At 45.3% G+C, this 24693-nt stretch overlaps 1 protein-coding gene across 8 annotated transcripts in view; it reads left to right on the forward strand.

Annotated features, from left to right (window-relative positions):
* Window positions 1-418: 418 nt before the first annotated feature.
* The window catches only part of KAT7 (lysine acetyltransferase 7), a 55891-nt gene continuing 31616 nt past the window's right edge, over window positions 419-24693 (forward strand). For 6 of the 8 annotated variants that reach the window (XM_077459995.1, XM_077459998.1, XM_077459996.1 and 3 more), the window contains exons 1-4: window positions 419-573; window positions 7590-7638; window positions 14747-14885; window positions 15747-15894. In XM_077459995.1, coding sequence (XP_077316121.1) covers window positions 14826-14885; window positions 15747-15894 — 208 coding nt within the window. In that variant the 5' untranslated portion in view covers window positions 419-573; window positions 7590-7638; window positions 14747-14825. The remainder of the gene's footprint in view (window positions 574-7589; window positions 7639-14746; window positions 14886-15746; window positions 15895-24693) is intronic. The other 2 variants (XM_077459999.1, XM_077459997.1) reach the window with 2 other exon arrangements.

Genomic DNA, 24693 nt, shown 5'->3' on the forward strand with positions numbered 1-24693 from the left:
GTGACATTGGAGAGGGAGACCATCACACAGTGCTTATACTGGGTGACATTGGAGTGGGAGACCATTACACAGTGCTTATACTGGGTGACATTGGAGAGGGAGACCATTACACAGTGCTTATACTGGGTGACATTGGAGTGGGAGACCATTACACAGTGCTTATACTGGGTGACATTGGAGAGGGAGACCATTACACAGTGCTTATACTGGGTGACATTGGAGTGGGAGACCATTACACAGTGCTTATACTGGGTGACATTGGAGTGGGAGACCATTACATAGGGCTTATACTGGGTGACATTGGTGTGGAGGGTCATTGCTCGCCTCCTCAGACTCTCTGTGTCAGTGTCCATCCCCTCCCCCCCTGTTTCAGTCATAGGTTCTCCTCCCGCCAAAGCCGAAGAGGAGGAAGGGGCGGTGTGAAGAACGACTGAGTGGGCGGGGTCGCGCATGCGCGCTAGTCTCCCGTTACCCGGGGACAGCGCTGGACGGATTCCCGTGCTGAGTCAACTCTGTCGCCGGGGAGCAGAGCCCAGCGGATAGCAGGAGGGCAGAGCGATGCCCCGGAGGAAGGTAAGTGAGGGGAGCTGAGACGGACGAGGGTTTGCTAATGACGGTGCCAGGAGGCGTGTATGCTTGGCCCTTTCCGTCAGGGAGCGATGGCCGTCCACCACAGGCCGGGTCTCGCGTGCGCCCGCAGCTGAGCGCGTCCTATTCCAACCTTATCCTGCAGCAGCTTTGGACGCGAGGGACGCAATGTAAAGCAGGCCTGTGTGTCGGTTATCTCGTGATACATGTCTATTGGTCCGCTGGTTGGTAGGGTAGCGCGGCCATTGGTGCCGTGTCTGGCGGTGCTCTCTCTGATAGGCTGCACGTGTTGTCATTCACAGCTGGCGCCTTGCGTATGGTCGCGCTCTCATTGATAGGCAACAAGGGGCTTGGCCACGCCTCGCTTCAAGGGATTGGCGGATTGGATAGTTCAGTGGATGTTATTGGGCGGCGTCCCTGTACGTTAGCTGAATGACTCGATTTGATTGGTAGCGCGCTGCCCCTGGTAATGGTTACGCCAATGGGAACTCAGAAAGGTGTGGCAATAACAAACGGATTGTAACAGTATCAGATATCACATGGGGCTGGTGCACAAAGAGTGCTGCACTGTGTACGGGGCTACAGGGGTCCTCAGTGTGTGGCAGCTCCATGTACCAGTCCTTGTGTATGAGGCCTGAGATCTGCTCCTGTGTGGTGCATGCCATGCACATGTCATTCAATGAAGCAGTTTCTTCTATCTTCTGATCAGTGTTCATTGGTGCTCTCTGGGATTGAGACATGGCTGCAATGTTCGGCTCATCATTTGGCTATTGATCACTTCTTGAGCGATCACTGTTCAGCTTTTAAATAAAGTATCAGTAGGTGGATTGGTACAGCTGGGTTGTATTGTATTGAGCAATAGTTTTCCATTGTTATAACACCTCAGTGGCAGTAAAGAGTTAAAAGAATTGCAGGGTTAAAAAAACCTGCATACTCGGGTGGATGCAGCTTTGGTCTGATGCTGCATCTCGTCCCCACCACCTCTACACTGAGAACTGAGCAATCAAAGACCATTGATCACTCAGCTCTGTCTTCAGAGAGCCGGTGACAGTTACTGGCTGTCTGCGCCCCACCTGGAGAGGGCGGGAGCGGGTGGCTCAGGCTCTCGGCGTCGTGCTGAGAGGGCGATCTAGCTGCCATTGTTCTGTCTGATAAGTGACGTTCCGATCAAAAAATACTTACTCCGCATGTGCTATGTTTTCCAACGTGTGCCAAACACTTCATGATCTGACGGGTAGCGATATTCTGATAGAACACCCATGCGGACATCTTACTACACCCAACTACGTCTTGAATTTGAGAGATATTTTAGCAGTAAAGTGAGCGTATGTAAATATAGTGTATTGGCATGTGTGATTTTGTTTTGATGTTACATTTTGAAAGAAGCTGGACGCCAGCAGTAGGAAGGTGCCGGAGGCCATGTTGGTACACCCAGACTTTCGAAATTAAACATCCAAACTGCATCACAGATGTCAACATAAATTATATGTATATGTTCACTTTATTGCTAAAATTACTCTGAAATTCATGACGTAGTAAGATGTCTGCATGGGTGTTCTATCAGAATAGCGCTAGCCGCCAGATCATGAAGTGTTCGTATAGTGTATGCACAGTAAGTGTTTTTTTTTTTTTTTGTCTCGGGTAGCGATAATCCGATAGAACACTGGTCCAGGCACCTGGGTGGGTACTGACATTTAACTAGTTGTAAAGGCACAAGGAAAACCTGTGTGCAGCAGCCCCCTAATGCTTTCAATCACAGCTAGTGAGCCGGTCTGAGCTGCAGCTCCATGTGTGAAATGGATAGAAAGCCGCGGCTTTGGGGCTCGTCTGCTTGGGTGCCCTCACAGCAAGCTTCTTGCTGTGGGGACACCTGACAGGAGGGAGTGTAAAATGCAACACACAGGAGCCAGGAACGCCAGAGGGGGATCAGAGCTGCTCGGTGTAAAACCATTACACAGTGCAAGTAAGTATAACATGTTTGTGACATCACCCGACAGCGGACTTTTAGCTCACTGTCAGCTGAATACCGGTCACAGAAGTGCACACTTTGGTGTGCACTCCTATTATCTACTGGAGTAGTAGGGCTGAAAGATTTGGCCCTGTTTCTCCTTTTAATGTGTCGCTTATAGGCAAAACTTTTTTTTATTTTTTCATTTTGCAGAGAGTAAGGGTCCTTTCACATGGGACGCATCAGTATTGATCCGCCCCATGGATATCTGCTTGCACAGCGGGGATCGCCGGATCCAGAGAGGACAGGTCTGTCTCTGCACACTGCGCAGGGACGGACCTGTTACAGCGCCGCTCTCCCCTATGGGAGATCGGGTGATGACGGACCGCAGTGTCCGTCGTCATCCGATCCGATGACGGATGGAAAAATAGCTTTTTCCTCCGTCACACGGATCGGAGCGGGTCGTATGTCATCGGACTTGTCACCGCTGACATCTGACGCTCCATAGAGCCCTATGGAGCATCCGTTCAGGTCCGCCTGAAAAACTGACAGGCGGGCCTGCATGGATCGTCCATGTGAAAGGGGTCTAAGGAAGGCTTATACAGGGGTTCCCCAGGTTACGAACCCGTTAGAGACCATCCAGCAGTGTTCTATAGTGAGCTCCTGCACACCTGGTTGCGTGCCACCATTTTTCTTCTTTCATCAGGAGCAAGCTGTTTCTTCTTGTGTTTTTTTTTTTTTTTGTTCTTGCAGCCAGCCCCCTGATGCGCAAGTGGCCCATAATGGTGCAGTCAGCTGCAACCAGGAAGGGACAGTAAGCCCCCCTCCCCCTGATGCTGCACCATTGCTTGTCATCTGGGCGCCGACTGCAAGAACCAGGAAGAGACAGTTTCCCTTGTCCAAGGAGGCTTCTGACAGCAAAGGTAGGAATCCGGGAAGTACAGGGATGTGATGCCCAAAAAACTATATTAAAAATAAATTGCAGCTGTAAGAGGTGATGGGTTATGTAGTAGTCTGATAAAAGACAATAGTCCATCCAGTTCTACCTGTGTGGGAGCATGTGTATCCGTGTCTATAATAATGGTTAGGAATAGATAACCGGAAAGAGGGTGAAGGTCTGCTTTAAAGCGGGCCTGTCCTTATGTAATCTTAACCCACAAGCACCAGTGCTGTCTTGTAAGCTCCCTGCGGCTAAACTTTTCTCTTTACTGATGTACCAGGCCCCCGTCTGCATGGCGTGGTGTTGATCATCTTGTTAGAGAATCATGGCTTTGCTTCCTCTTGTCAGAGTTGCCCATTGATGACTGGTGGGGTAATGATCAAAAGGAAGCGTGAGAGGCACTGATCTACAGAATGAATGAAGCAGGGAGATCCTTGCACTGAAGGTCCTCAGGTACAGCTTTCGCTTGAGTAAGGAGAACAGTGAGTAGCACAGTAGTGACCTCACCAAATCTCCATAGATCTCACACTTTATATATAGAAGCATAAGGCTGTAAGCCCAGTAGTGTGTCAGGAAATGCACTGCAGTTTTTCAGGAGGTTTTCTGAAATGTTCAGGCTGGTCTTGTGAAGCACAGGGTATTCCTTGTCATCAATGACGTGGGTGCTTTTCTTTGTATCATTTGTATGGGGAGTGCTGTGTGCTGTTTTGAAGCCATGCACTCGCAGGTAGTGGTTTGATCAACACTGGGTCAGAAGAGGACCAGGCTGGACCATAGAGCAGGTGAGTATTGCAGCCAATACGGCTTGAGTTCTAAAACCTGCTGGGTAGTGATTCAACAAAAAGCGGAATTCGACTTTAAACAGGTTTAGGTAGGTATTTATGGTTAAAAAGGAACTTCATTCATTACATGGGTGTGATACATGAGAATATACTTTGGGTCATAGCACGCTGACCAGAGTGTCTGGGGGGAGTATTTGCTGTAGGGGATAAAGCGAACCTGTTTCTTTGCCCCAAATGTTTAAGCCTCCTGGCGGTATTCCTAAATGTGACTTGGGGTTAAATTTCAGTACCATTAGCGGTAACCCCGAGCCACACTTGGGATTGCATTGGAGGATCCTGGCACAGCGTGCTTACCTTGTTACCAGGATCCTGACATGTCCCCGGCTGTCCACCGGATCATCCGCCCAATGCTCTGTGCTCCGCTCCCTGCCAGCGTCGCAGCGCATGGGGGCTGAGCCTGGCGGCAAATTCAAAAAGTACAAAGTACATAATTCATACAGTACAGATTACACGACTGTATCAAATCGTTTCACCTCCCTTTTGTCCCTAATGCTTTGTCCAGTGCCCTGCATGCACTTTTATATTATATATACTGTTCTTTCTGCCTGGAAACTTGAGATTGTCCTTGGCATTCAAAAAGCGTCCCTTTACATCAGTGGTTTTAGACCAGCTAGAAAACAGGGATGGTAAGTTCGAACACTTGCAGGAATTGAGCAATAGTGTATTTATTTTTATTAATTTTATAGTTATATTCTAATTTATGATTTTGTGTTTCAAACTTTTATCATACCTGGGATGTCTACTAGACTCTTGTTTAGACATTTTACTATGTTATTACTAAGAATAACAGGCCTACAATATAAAACCTCAAATTTCCATGCAACCCAGTCTACTGCTTTGAGATTCAAAAATCTGACACGATCATACCGCCAGGGAGGCTGCAGCACAGGTTTGCTTTAAAGTGGTTGTAAACCCTTACAACACACTTTGACCTACAGGTAAGCCTAGATTAAGGCTTACCTGTAGGTCCAAGAAATATCTCCTAAACCTACACGGTTTAGGAGATATTTGCCAAAAGACAGGCACCGCTGTCTACGTCGCATGCGCCATAGACAGCCGTGCACTGAGCGCGGCACCGTCAACGGCGAATATGCCGCGGGAGTGACGTCACAGCGGCTGACCAGTGAGACCCACTGAGAAGATGGATGCGCCGGACTACAGGGGACAGCGGTGACATCGCTGGCTCCTGTGTCAGGTAAGTGACACATAATGGACTACTATGCAATGCATAGTAGTCCATTATGATTTACCTTTGCAGGGAATGAGGAAGTAAACTCATCAGGGTTTACTTCCTCTTTAAAGCTGACCTGTTTGCATCTCGATGAGCTTCAAGTCAATGTCCAAAAAGTTAGTACGTGTAGTTTGCATCTCATCATGCATCAAATGCATGTGCAAACAAATTAAAGAGGGAGTCCACCAAAATAAAAAATGTATTAAAAGCCAGCAGCTAAAAAATAATGCAGCTGCTGACTTTTAATAAATGGACACTTACCGTATATACTCGAGTATAGGCCGAGATTTTCAGCCTCTTTTTTGAGGCTGAAAGTGCCCCCCTCGGCTTATACTCGAGTCATCAGCGTATCGAGCAGACAGACGGCGGCCATTCTACTATTCAAAAGCCGCGCCTCCCTCTCTGTGATAGGCGGAACACTCAATTTCCCAGCAGTCAGTGTTCCGCCTATCACGGACATCCGCTCATTCTCATACTATGGACGAGGATGAGAGGATGTCCGTGATAGGCGGAACACTGACTGCTGGGAATTTGAGTGTTCCGCCTATCACAGAGAGGGAGGCGCGGCTTTTGAACAGAGGAATGGCCGCCGTCTGCCAGGAGGAGAGCGTGGCACACAGAGAGGCTGCAGATTGGGACAGGTAGGCAGGGATGGACGGACGGGACACAGCGACGGACGGGACACAGCGACGGACGGGACACAGCGACGGACGGGACACAGCGACGGACGGGACACAGCGACGGACGGGACACAGGGATGTCTCACCCTCGGCTTATACATGAGTCAATAAGTTTCCCAGTTTTTTGGGGGTAAATTGGGGGCCTCGGCTTATACTCGGGTCGGCCTATACTCGAGTATATACGGTACCTGTCCCAGGGTCCAGTGATGTCGGCATTCGCTCGGCTGCCGCCGCCATTCTCATTGAGGGAATCGGAAGTGAAGCGTTGCAGCTTTACTTCCCGGTTCCCTTGTGCGCATGAGTGAGTCGTGCTGCGTTTCGTAAGTGTGGGAAACACATAGGTCCCAGGATATAGCGGGGGGTGCAGGAAGGGCCGCGACTCCCGCGGGAGTCTATTCCCGGAAGTGGGTGCAGATACCTGTATTATACAGATATCTGCACCCCCTTGAAAGGTTCCAATTGTGGCACGGGGGGGGGGGGCGGGGAATAAAATGAGCGGAAGTTCCACTTTTCGGTGGAACTCCGCTTTAAAGTTTGTTTTTGATGGAGTGAGCAAAGTTTACAACCACGGTCGGGTATTCATTACTGTCTGTACCATCATAAGGGAGGTTTGCTCTCGCCTCTTAACAGCCAAAGGATCAGCAGTAAAAGGAAATCCCACCAATTTTCATCAGAACAGGTGACCCTTTTGGAAGATGTTCCCTTTTTATGTCTGTTGTGGTGACATCTGTGAAATTGCGCTTTTTCCCTGAACTCCGTCATGATTAATGTTGTCATCGTGACAAACAGTAATATTGGATCTCGTTAATATCGATGCAGACAGCAGTCTTGTGGTGATATTCCAAATGCTAACAAGGAATAAAAGGTTTTGGTTGAAGAGTCCCTGCAAAATTGAACACTGCATCAGAAGGTCTGTCCTGTCCCTGGATCCCATTAATGCAGAATATTAGAACATATTGGGCAATGTAGCCTACCAATTAACACTTATGTTTTGGGTTCATTAAGGCTGGGTTCAAATATGTGCGAATTAGGATACAAGTGACCGGTTCTCAACGGAGCTGGTTACACGGCTCTGGGGTGGCCACGGAGCAGATTGTGTGGTTTTGGTCCGGTTCAGGTGCGAAATTCAGGCAAAAATTCGGACCTAAATTGCACCTGAACAGGTGAACAGACACGCATCGGACCCCAGGCATCAATTTGCAGCCGCACATGTGTGGATCTTGCCCAAGTTTTACATTTCAGATTGTGTAATTGGCCAGATGTATGAAATTTAGCTTAGTTATAGTCAGTGTGTAATTATTTTTCCCTCCCCGTACATACCTGGTTACTAATTATTTTATTGTTCCTCATAAATATTTAGGAGCCAGAAGGTGTTGCAAGGAGATAGAGATGTTGCAGGTCTGATTCATGTAAGTGGAAGTACATAATGTACAGTTTCAGGCATTTTGTTGGCATACTATAGTAAGGTTACAAGGTCAGCTTGATGTCAGAAGAAATGAAATATGACATGTCACAGGAGTCTACTGTTGAGAAATTGGTAGCAGACTTGTAATATGAGCAGCAGAACTGGGGTAAATGGCTAAATAACACAATGGAAAAAAAGCCTGTGTTAGGCGGACCTGTAGAGGATGCACTTTCTGGGTTTACCTTTTGCTAGTTACAACTCTGCATAGCTAGTCTTGTGGTTTACACAAATCAGCCACACTTCTTTATATCCAGGCAGATGAGCTATTTCTTTATACTGGCCATAGACTGTTCAAGCTTAAGCTGATTCCCTCTGAATTGGCTGGAATTCACCCAGCAGTAATCACTGGCTGTGCAGAGAACCACAACTAGCTTCGGCTGACTGTGACCTGACTTTATAGTGAACAGGGCTGGCGACCGCACAGAGCCGCAGCAGGATTCCTCCTGCACCTACATGCACTGCCCCTAATCACCAGTGTGAATGTAACCTAAGAGACTGATGATTGGATGGTGCATTCAGTGGTACTTTTGTTTAGGGCAGTTTGCAACCAGGAATTGATTACCAGAACGCAGATTGCCTATGTTTTGGGCACTTGCCTCTGGATTCATTCTGCCCTAAATGTAAATAATGCTAGGTGCACTGCTCAGCTGTCACTATTGGACCCCTTTCACACCAGGGCGTTTTGCAGGTGCTATAGCGTTAGAAATGGCGCCTGCAATCCGCCCTAAAAAAGCTGCACCATTGTTTGTAATTTGAAAGCCCGAGGGCTTTCACACTACAACGGTGCGCTGGCAGGACGTCAGGGAAAAGTCCTGCCAGCAGCTTCTTTGGAGCGGTGAAGGAGCGGTGTGTTTACCGCTCCTCCACCGCTGCTTCCATTGAAATCAATGGGGCAGCGCTGTAATACCGTTGGCAAAACACCGCTGTTGCCGGCGGTTTTAACCCTTTCTCGGCCACTAGCGGGGGCAAAAGCGCCCGCTAGCGGCCGAAATGCGGCGCAAATCCAGTGGTAAAAAGCTGTTAAAAATATCGGCATTTTACCGCCCACGCTATGGGCAGTGTGGCATTAAAGGGGTCTTATAGAGTCTGACAGACTGCTGGCAGCGAATTAAGCCTTAGGCAGGTGATCACACAGGTGATCTGATCATATCCACTGGTCAGCTTTTCATGCGGGCCGGATCAGAAGGTCTATGCATCCCTATGAACAGGTGGTTGTAAACAGACTTGTGTACATTTACATCTGCCTACCCCGGGGCCAGTCTTGTCCAATTAAAAAAGAAAACGAGTCCATTCTCTTCCTTTTAGGCAGATTGGATCAAAGGGTAGTTGGGTGTAAGACAACGGAGTCTGTTTACACAAAGCCGCCCATAGAGCAAAGTGGTCTCTGTTCATGTCTGCTCTGCAGAAACCGAGGCGTCTTGGATGCGTCACCCGCCCACTCTGCTCTGATCAGCAGGGGATCTGTGAGCTGTTTCCCTGCTGATCAGAACAGAATCTGCCCCAAGTGAAAGGGGCCTTAATCACTAGCTGTGCTGTACAGAGTTGCAGAATCTAAATTGCGTATTTAGCGGTTTGCATGGAGTTCTGCTTTTAAAAGATGCTTGCTTGTACTCTGAAATCCTCCCAGTATTGTTCATTGCTGCCTGACCTCTGTTTAATTGACTGACTACACAAGTAACTAATGCAGCCCACTGTAGTGATAGGAACTCACTCTTGTGGCTCTACAATGAGGTCAAAGTTAACAGGAGAGGTACATTTTTTCTTATGAAAGGTCTACTTTTAAGACATAGAAAGTTGAGATGTTTATAGGACCTGTGGTGTGTTTTTCTTTAGCCAAGTTTACAAAGGCTTCATCTTGTAACTGCTTGTCTTAAGAGTGGTGTGTACAGCAAGTCTTTCAAAACTTTCTGCGAGCGTTAAACTGCTTTCTTGAAGCCTTTTAGCAGTCTTCAGCTACATCCTGGCAGTATTAAAGTGGAGCTCCACCCTAAAGTGGAGCTTCCTCTCATTGGAACCCCCCCCCGGCGCCACAATTGGCACCTTTTCAGGGGGGAGGGGGGTGCAGGTACCTCTACAGTACAGGTATCTGCACCCACTTCCGGCATAGATATCTGCAGAATATACGCCCCTTTCCGCAGAATCTACGCCCCTTTCCGCAGGTCCCCCGCTGTCTGCTGGGAAATGCACGGATACCAGAGACAGCGGGGACCATCCTTATTGTGCAGCGTGACTCGCGCATGCGCAGTAGGGAACCGGAAAATGAAGCCGCAAGGTTCCACTTCCTGATTCCCATACCCAAGATGGCGGCGGCAGCACCCGAGAGACAATCGAGAGATCGGCTTCGGGTGCCGACATCGCGGGCGCGCTGGGCAGGTAAGTGTCCTTATTTTAAAAGTCAGCAGCTGCAGTATTTGTAGCTGCTGGCTTTAAAAAAAAAATTAAAAAAACGGCGGAACTCCCGCTTTAAACATGGATCTCAGTAGGAGTGCTAGCTTTTCCTTAAGAAAAGTTTGCTTGAAAAATAAGTGCACTTTTTTTGCACTTAAAAAAAAAAATGCATTTGCTATTTTTTTTCTTTGTAGGAGCTTGGAAAGCATTGCACCCACGATTAGCAGATCGCGGTGCCATGCAGGACTCCTGCAGAATGTCAGTGTAAGCTGTCTGGTTGATGATTGAATTGAATTTTATTTAGAAAAAACACACCATAATGTCAAATATGACAAAATACCAAAAATAACGGTCTGAGTATAACCTTCCAAAATATTAAACACATAATTTAAAATGAGGGATCGCAGCTGCACATGCATGCTCAAAGGATGGGAGTTGATTGAAGTATTGTTGATCAATATATTGCATATACTATCGTCCTCCTTCCTAATTGAGCAGTGGTTAGTGGTCATCCCATGTCGGTACTTGTAGTTCATTGATTCACAGGAATCTGTGAATTAATGATGCGGCCGTGTGGGTGGAGTAGTGTGGGCTCCTAGTTCTGAGACATCACCGTTGCTGACTTGGACCACTGTGATTGTTTCCCAATCATGTGATCCCTAGAGCTGCACGATTCTGGCCAAAATGAGAATCGCGATTTATTTGCTTAGAATAAAAAGATCACGATTCTCGCAATGTAAAATCTTTCACATTATACAAAAAAAAATGGGCTAACTTTACTGGTTTAGTTTATTTATTCACTAAAGTATTTTTTATATATTTTTTTAAATTGCATTTGAAAGACCGCTGCGCAAATACAGTGTAATAAAATATTGCAACAACCACCATTTTATTCTCTAGGGCAGTGATGGCGAACCTTGGCACCCCAGATGTTTTGGAACTACATTTCCCATGATGCTCAACTACACTGCAGAGTGCAAGAGCATCATGGGAAATGTAGTTCTAAAACATCTGGGGTGCCAAGGTTCACCATCACTGCTCTAGGGTGTCTACTTAAAAAAAAAAAAAAAAAATATATATATATATATATATATATATATATATATATATATATATATATATATATATATATATATATATATAAAAATTTTATATATTATATATATATATGTGTATATATATATGTTTTGAAGGTTCTAAGTATAAAAATTATTTTAACTTGAAAACAAATGTCAGAAAAAGGTTTAGTCTTTAAATGGTTAAAGCATCTATTCCATTGACAAATTGTTACAATGTTTATACTTAAGTTCAACTGATAAAGAATGTCTTGATTCCTAGCAGACTGCCCAGTTTTTCTCTTCCTTTCTTTTGATGGCTGTGGCTTCCATAGAGAGAATTGTTTGCATAGAAAGAATTGTGAAACGCTTTAGTCACGATTGCGATAACGATTATTGGCGATTAATCGCGCAGCTCTAGTGATCCCTATGATGGCTGATGCTCAGGTGGGTTTGTTTACAAACAAACCCGTTGGCTCAGCTGTAATTGTGATTTAGACCCCTTTCACACTGGGGCGCATTGCAGGTGCTACAGCGCTAAAAATAGTGCCTGCAAAAAGAGCCGCTCCGTTCACACTGGAGCTTTGCGCTGGCGGGATGGTGAAAGTCCCGCTAGCAGCATATTTGGAGCAGTGAAGGAGCGGTGTGTATACCGCTCCTGTCCATTGAAATCAATGGGGTGGTACAGCTATACCGCCGGCAAAGCGCTGCTGCAGAAGAGCTTTGCGGGTGGTTTTAACCCTTTTTCAGCTGCTAGCTAGGGTTAAAAGCGCCCCAGCAAACGGCCAAATATAACGTAAAGTAGAGCTGCACAATTCAGCGTTTAAAAAAATAAATAAAAAAAAAATAAAAAACGTGATCCCCTCTGAGGATCTCTCCTGCCACAGATTCTTTCATATAAACAAGTGGAGAAACTATCTGTTCACTCAGCTGTCAAAAGAAAACATCTGGGCTGTCTGCCAAGTTTTTTTTCAACTTGCAACATTGTAACTAAGCTTCCTTCTTAGATCAAAGGGATAGAACTACTGTGTAAATAATCTGGGCAGACCGCCAAGTTTTCAACAAGTGTAAATGCAGAAAGTTTAACCACTTAAAGTCTAAATCTTTTTCTAACACTTCTTAAAGTGGTGTTCCACCCACAAAAAAAAATTCTTAAAATTCTTAAAAAAACGAAATAAAAAAACATTTGGATTTTTTTTAACCCCCTAGCAACTGCCTGTTGCTAGGGGGGTCCCTCGTAGTCTGCCTCCTTCAGTGCCTGGGCTCCTGACGTCACTTCCCCTCAGCGCAGGAAGGGCTCAGCTCCGCCCCCTCCCTCCTGTCGGTCACCTGGGACACTTGACAGGTCCCAGATGACTGCGCGGCCAATCACGGCGCACGGTGCGCGACGCCACTCGCGCATGCGCAGTGGGTGCCTGGCTGTGAAGCCACAGCCGGGTGCCCACAGTTGCAATACCGGCGCTGCCGAGAAGGAGGGGGAGGCGAGTGGGGCTTCGTTCCCTCGCATCGCTGGACCCTGGGGCAGGTAAGTGTGGTTCACACAGGGGCGACACGACTTGCAGCGCGACTCAGACGTGACCTGCACGCGACTTGCAAAACAACTTATGTATAGAAGTCAATGCAAGTCGCCACAAAAATAGCACAGGAACCTTTTTCTAAGTCGGAGCGACTTGAGTTGCTCCTATTAGAACGGTTCCATAGTACAGAACGGAGCGCAGCTTGTCAGGCGGCTAAGTCGTCTGACAAGTCGCTCCTGTGTGAACCAGCACTAAGGGTCCGATTATTTAAGTCAGCAGCTGCAGTATTTGTAGCTGCTGACTTTTATTTTATTTTTTATTTTTTTTCTTAGGGGAAACTCCTCTAAGTTAAAATCAATATTTTTTGCTAGAAAATTACTTGGAACCCCCAAACATGTATTTTAGCAGAGACCCTAGGGAATAAAATGGCAATTGCTGCAATATTTTATGTCGCACTGTATTTGCCCAGTGGACTTTCAAATGCAATTTTTTTGGAAAAAATACACTTCAATGAATAAAACAAAGAAACAGTAAAGTTAGCACAATTTTTTTATTTGTTTTTGTTTTAATGTGAAAGATGTTACGCCACAAGAATCGTGATCTATCTTCTAAGCAAAAAAATTGTGATTCTCATTTTAGCCAGAATTGTGCTGCTCTACGGTAAAGCACTGCTAAAAATAGCGGCGCTTTACCGCCAAGGGACATACTGCCCCAGTGTGTAAGGGGCCTTAGACAGAGGGAGGTACATTGATTGCTGGCTGTGCCTGTTAAAGTAAAACACAGCCAGAAGAGAATGAATACATTTAATAAAGGCTTGCAAAAATAAAGTTATGAGTTTAGGCATACAGACATGGCTATATTTGGTCTAGGTTTCTTTGGTCACAAAAATGGTATTTAACCACTTCCCACCCGGCCAATGCATATATACGGCCGGGTGGGAGCCGCCTGCTCCTGATAGGACGTTTGGGAACGTCATTCAGGAGCAGCGGGATCGCGCGCGCGCGCGCCCGCGCAGCGGCGCGATCCCGATGTGCTCGTGTCACCCGGACACGGCACATCTCAGATCGGCAGGAGGGCTCTGTGATTGGCCCTCCTGATCACATGATGGCCGTGTCCAATCACGGCCGTCATGTGATGTAAACAAACAGCCGGTTGCTAGGCAATCGGCTCTCCTCTCCTCACACGGAAGTCACCGCTGAGGAGAAGAGAGCAGATCGCTGCAGCCGGCTGATGATCAGTGAGTATGGGCTGCTTTTTACAGCTTTTTACTCACTGATCATCAGTGTAGTGTACACACACAACACACCACACAGTACAAACACAGTCCCCACATATGTCCCCAAAACACACATGTCCCCAAAACATACATGTCCCCAAATAATAAAAACACATGTCCCTAATAATAAAAACATGTCTCCCACATATGTCCCACTAAAATCACATGTCCCAATGATTATCTGCACACATATGTACGTGATCACCTGCACACATATGTACATGATCATTTGCGTACATATGTCCGTGATCACACAAACCAATTATTATATACTTAACGGAATTTTTTTTACCAAAAACATGTAGCAGAATACATTTTGGCTTAAATTTATGACAAAATTTGATTTTATTGGATTTCTTTTCAAATAGAAAAAAGAAAATATAGTTTTTTTTCCAAATTTCCGCTATTTTTGCGCTTATATCGCAAAAAAAAAAAAAACGGAGTCGTGAATAAATAACACCAAAATAAAGCTCTATTTGTGCGAAAAAAATGATAACAATTTCATTTGGGTACAGTGTAGCATGACCACGCAATTGTCACTGAAAGAGCGAGAGCGCTGAAAGCTGAAAATTGGGCTGGGAAGGAAGGGGGTGAAAGTGCCCTGTATTGTAGTGGTTAAAAAGTCGCACCTTTTCCCTCTTGTGAAAAGGGCCTGAATGCTGCGTTTTGCTGCATTCTTTTCCAAGCGCCAGCCGCCATGATGGGGAGGCGGGTTCTTGGGGTTCTGGGAAATGAGTTGAATGATGACTGGGAGCATCTAGTAGTGAAGTAGTGTGAACTGTTTTTGCTACTCATCCCTCAAAGTCTTTTCTTTAGGATGCTCTGGCTGGCAGTTGCACATTGAAGTCAAGTACAATGCAGAACATATGGCCCTGCATTGTATTGGAGAACAACAATGTATCTTTCACAACGTGAAGCAGAGGGAGAAGAGCTGAGCATCGGAGCGAGGAATAATGTGAGTACTACACCTTATACCGCTACCCCTAATCTTAAAGCTGAATTCCAGGTATGCCGGCTGCCCTGCTGCACACGGACCACAGGAGGTCACCTTCCCAGGTTTGGTAAGAATTGAATTTCTGATGAGTACAAGATGTTCCCTGATTGAGTGAGGTGGAGAGGCAAGGCAGTGTTGTCACAAATCTCCACCTAGTCCATCCAGAAAATACCCTGCATCCAGAAAATACCCTGCATCCAGAAAAATGTGAGGCTTTCTGTGAATGATGACCTTGTTGAGCTAGGGACCCCCTGCATTAGCTATGTAGGGGGCAACCACCCAGCACGGAACTTGTGACAATCACTGTAGCAGTCTCTGCTACTGTTTCCACCTTGTTCCTTTGGGCATGGTATATTCATGCTTTACATTGGTCCAAGCTGTAACACTGTAACTATGCAGTAAAACCTATACCTGGCGTTCAGCTTTAAGCATTTCTCCCATGCAGTATGGGGGTGGTGGGAACTGGGTAGTTGAGCAATTCCTGGAGTTCAGCTTTAGGAGAGCTGCTTGAAACTTTTGCAAATGTTTGCTGTGCACACTGCTTTTCAGGCCAGTGTTTACAAGATGTTCTGTAGCATTGCTGAGACACAGCATACACCATAGAAAAGAGTGAGTACATATAGAATTCCTTGTTTAAAAGATGCACAAACCATTTTCTTTGGAGTCGCTGTACAAGAACTGTGTCTTGTATTGTGGTCCTCTTGATGAGGGGGTGGGTTTGTATTGCTTTATTTTCTACTCATTAACTGGACGGGGTCACATTCAGTTCATTATAAGTAATGTGACTAGCAGTGGCATTCCTAATCTCAGCGTGTTCCATAGAGGAATGCTGGAAGCAGTTCGGACGGGACAGAAGATTCCGATTTCTCTACAGACATGGAGCACACAGACAGTTCTGAAAGCGATGGAAATTCCCGGGGACCTGCGCGCATTACACGATCCACTGCAAGACTCAGCCAGAGCTCACAAGGTAACATCCTCTTTACATGACATTCATTGTGCAGGGAAGTAGCTATGGTTTGTTCTGCTAGGTGTGTGTAGTGCAAATATAATTTTAGTCGTGTTATTTACATGTCATTTCTGTGTTTGATGTGCTATGTGGATATGTAGAGCCAAGTTAAGAGAAGCAGATGGGTATCTAGTGTATGACGTTATTAGTCTTACTGCATAGGCAGCCATTTTTAAGCCTAAGGGCTGGGGCAATAAAAACACTTTCATTCGGTGGAGTGGGTGAGGTGAGTTGTGTAAATAACACATCCTGCTGATAAGAGTTTTTGCATGGATGACCTGTGTCAATACTGTCAGACCCTTTTTTAAAGAATACATTTAGCTTTAGAACATGTTACATATTCCACTCTAAATACAGGAGGAACATGTAACATGTTCTAGCTTCTGTCTCCTCTCCTCCTGCTCCCCAACCTGTGACGGTGGGGGATCCCCCACACCCACAGTTAGAATTTAAAAACAGCGCGGTTGTGCGGTGCTCTGCCCACATGGCTGCTTCTTTCATTCTGTGACTTAATGAACTACATCTATTGTCGGCCTCAGTGACAGGTGGTTTGTAGTTCTCACTAACCTCCAAAGGCTCTGGGGAGAGCACTCGTAGTCAATTTATGTTTACTCCCTGCTCATATCCGAGGTAAGGCAGACGGTGTACTGAGAGCCTGCACAGGATCAAGGCATTGCACTCAGCCTAGGAATGAATACAAAGCTTCCTACGATTAAGGTGGGGAGATGGGCTGATGTCACTCTCCAACTCAATCACAGAATACAAAGCTGCCTATGAATGGCTGAACACCGATTTTTGTTCCGGATGTGAGACGAGTGTCTGTCTTACACCCGGAACCCAGCACTGTACTGTGTATATAGTTGTGCTCATAAGTTTACATACTCTGGCAGAATTTGATTTCTTGGCTACTTTAAACAGAATATGAATAACACAAGGTATCTTTCACTCATGGTTAGCGTTTGGCTGAAGCCATTTTATTATCAATCAACTGTTTACTCTTTTTTTTTTTTTTTTACTCATATTCACAACAGAAACTACCCAAATGACCCTGATCAAAAGTTTACCCTGGTGATTTTGGTCTGATAACATGCACATAAGTTGACACGAAGGGGTTTCAATGCCTATTAAAGGTAACCATCCTCACCTGTGATCCGTTTGCTTGTAATTAGTGCGTGTATAAAATGTCAAGGAGAGAAGGGGGGTTTTCTGGTCTCATAGGAATTTATGTAAATTACAGATTTAATTTGGCACAAAAGGAAACAGGTTTTGGGGCAAAATAAATTGGAATTTAAATGTATCCACCCCTGTGGGTGGGCAAATGTATGCACACAGGGGTGGGCTTATAATTTACGGGCATGTTATATTTTTTTTGCGTTTAAAATGGGTAGAGAGGTGACAATTTGCTCATGGAGTGTGAGAGGACTGGGTGATCCGTTTAAAAAAAAAAAATGGCCTTATTTAAGACTGCCTCAACTCTTAGCCCTTGTACACACAGTCTGACATTCCGACAACAAAATCCGTCGGATTTTGTCCGACAGATTTTGTCTGAAAACTGGTGTTGCATACACATGGTCGGACAAAGTTGTCGGAAAATCCAAACGTTTGTAACGTGATTATGTTGTTTCGTTATGATGGGACTACGTTCAGGCTATAAGTGTGTAATGCTATAACTCACAAATATTGTTAGCCTGTACCCCACACTCATCCTGCATAGAGGCAGGATTACTGAAAGGATAGGATCAATGTCCTTTAGCAAAACTGTTGCTGAAGGTGTGGAGTATAACCAGATCAATTTTCCGGTACTCGGGAGTATAGTGAGACATTGTCAGCGCTTGTGGGTTCGGATAATTTTTTCAAATTGGAAGCCGAGGGTGGTGGTCAGACTGTCGGTTATATACAGCAGGGGTATTGCAGACTTTCCAAGGATTAAAGGAGAAATTTGCTTTTGCAAATAGTTGTAGCTGAGCCACGGATTGACCACCCAGTTTAGGGAGGAGAGATTGGAATGGAGCAATATGCCTTTATTAGTAACCTTAGTGAACGCTTCTTCCCTAAGGGGTGAATCTCCAAGCTATAATCAAATATGTTTGAGGGTGTTGGAAATAGACTCCCAACTGGCAAGTAGAGTAAAATGTGAGGAGTGGGTTGTTAATGGGGTGGATTTATATTTGTGGAAAGTATTTTATTGCGTTTTTTGTAAAAGTAATGTTTGGTCATTGGAAAACAAATGAAAATAAAGTGGATTAGAACTTCAGGTGACATACAGGACTCGCTAAAACATGTGGTGTGGCTGTTTCAAGATCCTCAATAAGGAGACACTTGAAGAAAGATCGCCTGCATGGTCGAGTCGCCAGAAGAAAGCCATTACTACGCAAATGCCACAAAGTATCTGCTTACAATATGCCAAATGGCACAGAGACAAGCTTCAAAGCTTCTGGCACAGTCATTTGGAGTGATGAGACCAAAATTTTAGTTTTTTGGTAACAACCATAAACACTACATTTGGAGAGGACTCAACGAGGCCTATGATGAAAGGTACACCATTCCTACTGTGAAACACGGAGGTGGGTCGTTGATGTTTTGGGGATGTGTGAGCTATAAAGGCACAGGAAATTTGGTCAAAATTGATGGCAAGATGAATGCAGTATGTTATCACAAAATACTGGAGGAACATTTGTATTCATCAGCCAGGAAGCTGCACATGGGACGTATTTGGACATTCCAACATGACAATGATCCAAAACACAAGGCCAAGTCGACCTGTCGTTGGCTACAGCAGAATAAAGTGAAGGTTCTGGAGTGGCCATCTCAGTCTCCTCACCTCAATATCATTGAGCCACTCTGGGGAGATCTCAAACGTCCAGTTCAAGCAAGACAGCCCAAGAATTTACAGGAACTGGAGGAATGGGCAGCTTTACCATCTGAGAAGATAAAGAGCCTCATCCACAAATACCACAAAAGACTTCAAGCCATCATTGATGTTAAAGGGGGCAATACACGGTATTAAGAACGGGGGTATGTAAACTTTGATCCGGGTCATTTGAGTAGTTTTTGTTGCCATTATGATTTAAAGAGTAAACAGTTGATGATGAATGGTTTCAGCCAAACGCTAATAATCATGAGTGAAAGTAGTTGGCCATTTTTCAGAGAATATGAATGATGACAAATCATAACTTCTGCCAGGGTATGTAAACTTATGAGCACAACTGTAGCTGAAGTCTATAAGTGGTTAGAGCCAGTGCAGCACTTGGTGAAGGAAATGGTGTTTTTGGACCAGCTTGTCGCTTTAACTGACAATTGCGCGATCGTGCGACATGGCTTCCAAACAAAGTTGATGTCCTTTTTTTTCCCTACAAATAGAGATTTCTTTTGGTGGTATTTGATCACCCCTGCGGTTTTTATTTTTTGCGCTATAAACAAAAAAAGGGCGACAATTTTGGGGAAAACGCATTATTTTTTACATTTTGCTATAATATCCCACAAAAATATATAAAAAAAAAAATATTTTTCCTTAGTTTAAGCCAGTGTTTCTCAAATCCAGTCCTCAGGCCCCCCCAACAGGTCATGTTTTCAGGATTTCCCTCAGATGAAACGGCTGTGGTAATTGCTAAGGCAGTGAAACTGATCAAATCACCTGTGAAAAATAATGGAAAACCTGAAAACATGACCTGTTGGGGGGGGCCTGAGGACTGGATTTGAGAAACACTGGTTTAAGCCAATACGTATTCTACATATTTTTGGTATACAAAATAGGGAATAGTTTTATGGCATTTTTATAAATTTTTTTTATTTTTATGGCGGACACATCAGGCATTTTTGACACATTTTTGGGACCATTGTCATTTATACAGCAATCGGTGCTATACAAATGCAGTGATTCCTATGTAAATGACACTGGCCGCGAAGGGGTTAATCACTAGGTGGCAGTGTAGGGGTTACATGAGCTCTGGGGAGATGCTTGTTTACACTAGTATCTCCCCGTGAGACGATTGCGGGTATCCCCGCGGCGATCGAGTCTGCGGGACCCGCAACCCAGACTCGTGGAGGCCCGACCGGCGCACGCGATGGCATGGCAGCAAATTTAAAGGGATGTACCTATACGCCCATTTAAGTCCGTGCCATTCTGCCGACCTACATAGGTGTGGGCTGGTCGGCAAGTGATTAATCACAGGCTGTGAGCAGGGAATGATCCTGAGCCATGCTCTTGTTTGTCTTCTGGGCACACAGAGTGGGGTTTGGGAGCGAGCACGCACAAGTGCCACCAAAGCAATCGGCTTGCTATGGGGGCACTCAGCAGGGTAGAGGAGGCAGGAGTGCCAGTGGTGGACCCAAGAAGAGGAGGTTTGGGGCTGCTCTGTGCAAAACAATTAAACGGAGCAGGTAAGACATTTTTGTTAAAAAAAAAAAAACAAAAACAAACAAAACTTGGTAATGCTTGAAGCCACCTGACTTGACTCAGTGGGCTAAATCTTCCAACCAATCGGAGACCACTACAAACACACTCATCTTAGGAAGTCATTGATCAGGTGCTATTCAAACCTCAACCTGATCATATAGTTTGCCATGTTTGCCTGTTCACTATAAAAGTCTGCAGTTTGTGGGGTCACCTTTACAAAGTACTCGCCTCACCCAGATCCTCCAATCTCCGCTTGGTGATGTTGCCTTTGTGACATGTGTGTCTGTGAGTCCGCCTCTATTGGTTGTGTAACTGTGCCTAGCAAGGTGGGGAATATGTTTTCAGGATGGCTGCCTATGTAGTTCTGCAGGCACGTTATTATTGCTTAGTTTACACACGGAGGGTTCTTAGTGAGCAAGTGATATTGCAGCCGATAGGAACGCTTTTAAATTTTCATTTAATATAGTCTGCTTAAAATGAATTGCTTTCGTTTAGTTTAGCGAGTTCATGTTTGCTCATATTTTAGTTTTGGCTGAATATGTATTACCCTCGTCTGGGGAGTTTAGTGTTGAGCCGCCGTTCATTAGAAAATTAGCAAAGCGGCTTTCTTTGCAATCCAAACTGCACGTGGACAAAGCAATTCATTTTAATTAGCGCCTATGCTTCATACTGTTGTCTTAGAGGAGCAGCTCTTTAACCCTAATTAAAAAAAGCAACCGTGTCTCTTTTTACTTCTGAAATTCTAGCTGTTCTTCTCTTTCCTTTCGCTGGATCATCGCAATCCTTCTTTTGCTTTGGAGTGAGGAAATGCAGGGACTTTTTGCTCTGTAATGACTTTCTGGTTTTTGGTACAATTCTCCAATGCCAGGATATCTGAAAGGAATATTTTTTTTTTTTTTGTTTGAGGTTTTCTTTTGACCTATACTCCTGACCTGGTATAATAATGCCAATACCTACATGATATCTCTGGTATCTGTTGTGTATATGTATATTGCCAGCACCCAAAGGATTCTCATGTAGTCATGTGATGAGTATGACTATCTGACTGTTGCAGAGTAGAGCTGACCTCATGGTGGTTCAGTTTTGAAGATCTGTGGTCAGTTTACCTTGGCAAATATTTGCTGCCACTTTCCAGCGTGCCCGAACATGAAATCCGTTGAGTGTACCAGTATACCTGCTGTGTAGAGACCTGGCATGTCTTAAAATGAGTCTGAAGTATTGGAAATGCCACACTGCAGCATTGTGTTTGGTCTGCAAATAGGATAATCTTTCAAAATAATTGCAGGTGTAGATATTTTATACACTTATCATATAATTCAGCTTGGCCCAATGTAACTATGCTAATACCATACCTGGCCAATCCCCCTGGATGCTGGAAATCACTGAAGTAGACACTGCTGTTCCAGAGAGGTCCAGTACTGAGAGGCTAGCCTGCTGCGTTCAGAACACAGGTGGTCAGCTGCTAGACTGGGGACAAGGTACAGGAGATTGTCAGAGACTGGGGACAAGGTACAGGAGATTGTCAGAGACTGGGGACAAGGTACAGGAGATGGTCAGAGACTGGGGACAAGGTACAGGAGATCAATGCAGCCTCACCAGTGCCCATCATATGCAGCCTCACTGTGCCCAGCAGCTTACCAGTGCCCGTCATGTAGCCTGCCTGTGCCTCACCAGTGCATATAAACGTACACACATATAACCATACGCACACATATAACACGCATGCACACACAGGCATACAAACCTATATATAGACAGTCTTTTTAAAAATTGGCAGCTGCAGCTCCACCTTATTCTCCATGCTGGATACTGCACTCTAGGGGGAGGCAGAGAGCACAGCACACACTGCTAGACGCCTCTCCCTTGCTTTCACTTTCATATTAAACAGCGTGCCTGAGCTCCTGCACAGCCGATATGCAGCCACCGCTGTGGAGAGGGGGAATTTACAGCGAGACCCCACGGGTGCCTGCAGCATGGATGAGGAGGAGAGACTAAAGACGGAATGACACCCCCGTCATGGGTGGGGCCAATCCCAGCAGGCCCGCCCCATTTTCAGCGCCAGTATCGGTGAAAATTCTTTTTGGCTTTTTACCGAAAGAGCCATTTTCGGCCGATATGTTTCGGCGGGCCGAAATTTTGGTGCATCCCTAGTTTCAGTGGTTTCCAGCTTCCAGTGGGATCGGGCAGATATGTTGTATGCATAGTTACATTGGACCAATGTAACCATGGCTTGACAAACCCCAGGTGCCAGGTCACATTGGCAACTAGAATTAGTGGCATGGAACCTGGGCTAAAGAGCGGCAGGTGTCTTGTCCCTGTGCCAGACCCCCAACCACCAAAGCTTCCCTTGTTGCCTGCTGGAGTGAGATGCTCACATTAGCAAGGGGAACTGGTGGCCGGGGCTGTGACAAGCAGTCACTGACAGCGCTGAGGGCTTTCTCTGCCTGCTCTTACTGCCCACCCACCTCTGACATCTCCTTCCCAAGAGTGAAGAGCTTAAACGGGTTGCGAGCTTGATCTGGCACCTGTTGTCTAATGGCGAGTGGACACTGGACAGGGAGTGGTGGGGTAGCTGGTTGGAACGTCCTCCGTTCCATTTACATCCCCACAAAGATGGAAACAGTTTGTTTTTTTTTTCTCATTTTCTTCAGTTATGCACCTTCTCCCTGTCATGCCACAACCACATAGCCAAAGGCCCCTTTTACGCGGGTTGTCCGATCAGGTGTTTTTTTTTGTTTTTTGTGGCAGTCCTGAACATACCCTCCAGTCCTATGGAACGGTGGAATGTCAGTGGAAGCAGAAACAGATGGATGATGGTCCTGTTTTTGATTGGATGGAAACAGACAGAGGAGAGCAGGACTGTGTCCGTGTTCACGATGCATAGCAGAGCGGACGCAGACCTGTCATCCGCCTGCATAGTGGAGAGATGGCTCCTAACCTTCTTTTTTTTTTTTTTTTTTTTTTTTTTAGCTGGCTCCTTCATCCCAAGCAAATTTGTCAAGCCCTGGATGTATCTATGTATAAAATATATCCATACCTGGAATTCATCATTAAATCAATTGCAGAGTCACTAAGTAGACTTGTGCTTCCCCACCATTTACCTGTCAACAGCCCACTGATTTCTCGATTCTGACAGTTGAATAATGGGGGCGAGGCTCGGCCCTAAGCAGAAGTCAAGGCACTGCCATGGTCTAGGATCCAAAGGGAGCTTGTAGGGAAGCAGCAATCAATTTAAAGGCCTAATGGAGGCTTCAGAATAGGCCAGTTAGATTTGCAGTCAATTTAAATACTGTTTTACTAAATTGGGATTTCCAGAGATACTAATGCAGGGACACATGGTCACTGCATTGACCTACAGATTAGCTATTCAGACAATCTGAAAACCCCACAATTCAGGTATTGGGGGGTGTGAACTAATTCAGATTTCCTCTGTATGGATTGATCATCTAACGTGGGGTCTATAATCACCGGTGTTGGGTTTTATGTGTTTTTTTTTTTTTTTTGTTTAGACAGCAGCTGCCAACTGAAGTTTGGCTGCCGTGGGCGATGAGGGCCCACTTCTTTACTCCAGATTTTACTGTGTACTCCCAATGTAATTAACCCGCCAGCTAATCTTCGTGCTAACCATTGTTAAGATACTAGATTGTGTGCCATATTTCCTAATTGTCTGGAAATATGTAGCAACAGGATACTCCTTATTTTAATAGAAACTTGGCATACGGGATAATATGGTTTGTTTAGCTTGTAGATTAACACTCATTCCTCATACTCTGCATGGCATGCCTTTTTAGCTTTGCTTGGGTTGTTCTACTTTCCTCTGCTGCCCTAGTACAGTAAGGATGTTTAGTAAAACTAGGTTGTATGCAGTCCACCAGCTCCGTTTTTGCCTGGATGCCCACACACAGTTGAGGTTTTTAGTCTTTCTGCTTCAATCCTGTCGGCTCAGTCAGTCACTGACCTTCGCATCCGCTTAGATGGTTGCACCACCTAAAAGTAAAACCAAACATTAGACGACCTTTTTGAAAGTCAAACCTTGGCTGCCAAAATTTCTCACCCACCGCTCAACAGATGCCGGAGTGCTGATCACCTCTCTGCTTGAACTTGATGGATGAATTTGCCGCTGATCACTCTGTAGAGCAGAGCCAGTAAATGCAACTTTGTCTGCCTTTTCCATGAAGAGATCTGAAAAGAAAGGAGCAGCGTAGAGAGGATTTTATGTGCCACTTCAAAAAAAAAAGCAACCTGTGGCCAATTATTTATCCATTCACTTTTTCTTTTTAAAATAACATATTTTATAGTTTTATGGCTGTTTTTTGTGATCTTTTGGAAGTGTGATGCCATAGCAGCTGTAAAGTTAGGCCGGG

Source organism: Lithobates pipiens, unplaced genomic scaffold (assembly GCF_037356315.1).
Source record: "Lithobates pipiens isolate NorthernLeopardFrog02 unplaced genomic scaffold, aLitPip1_a1.2 Scaffold_28, whole genome shotgun sequence".
NCBI classification, from domain to species: Eukaryota; Metazoa; Chordata; class Amphibia; order Anura; family Ranidae; genus Lithobates; species Lithobates pipiens.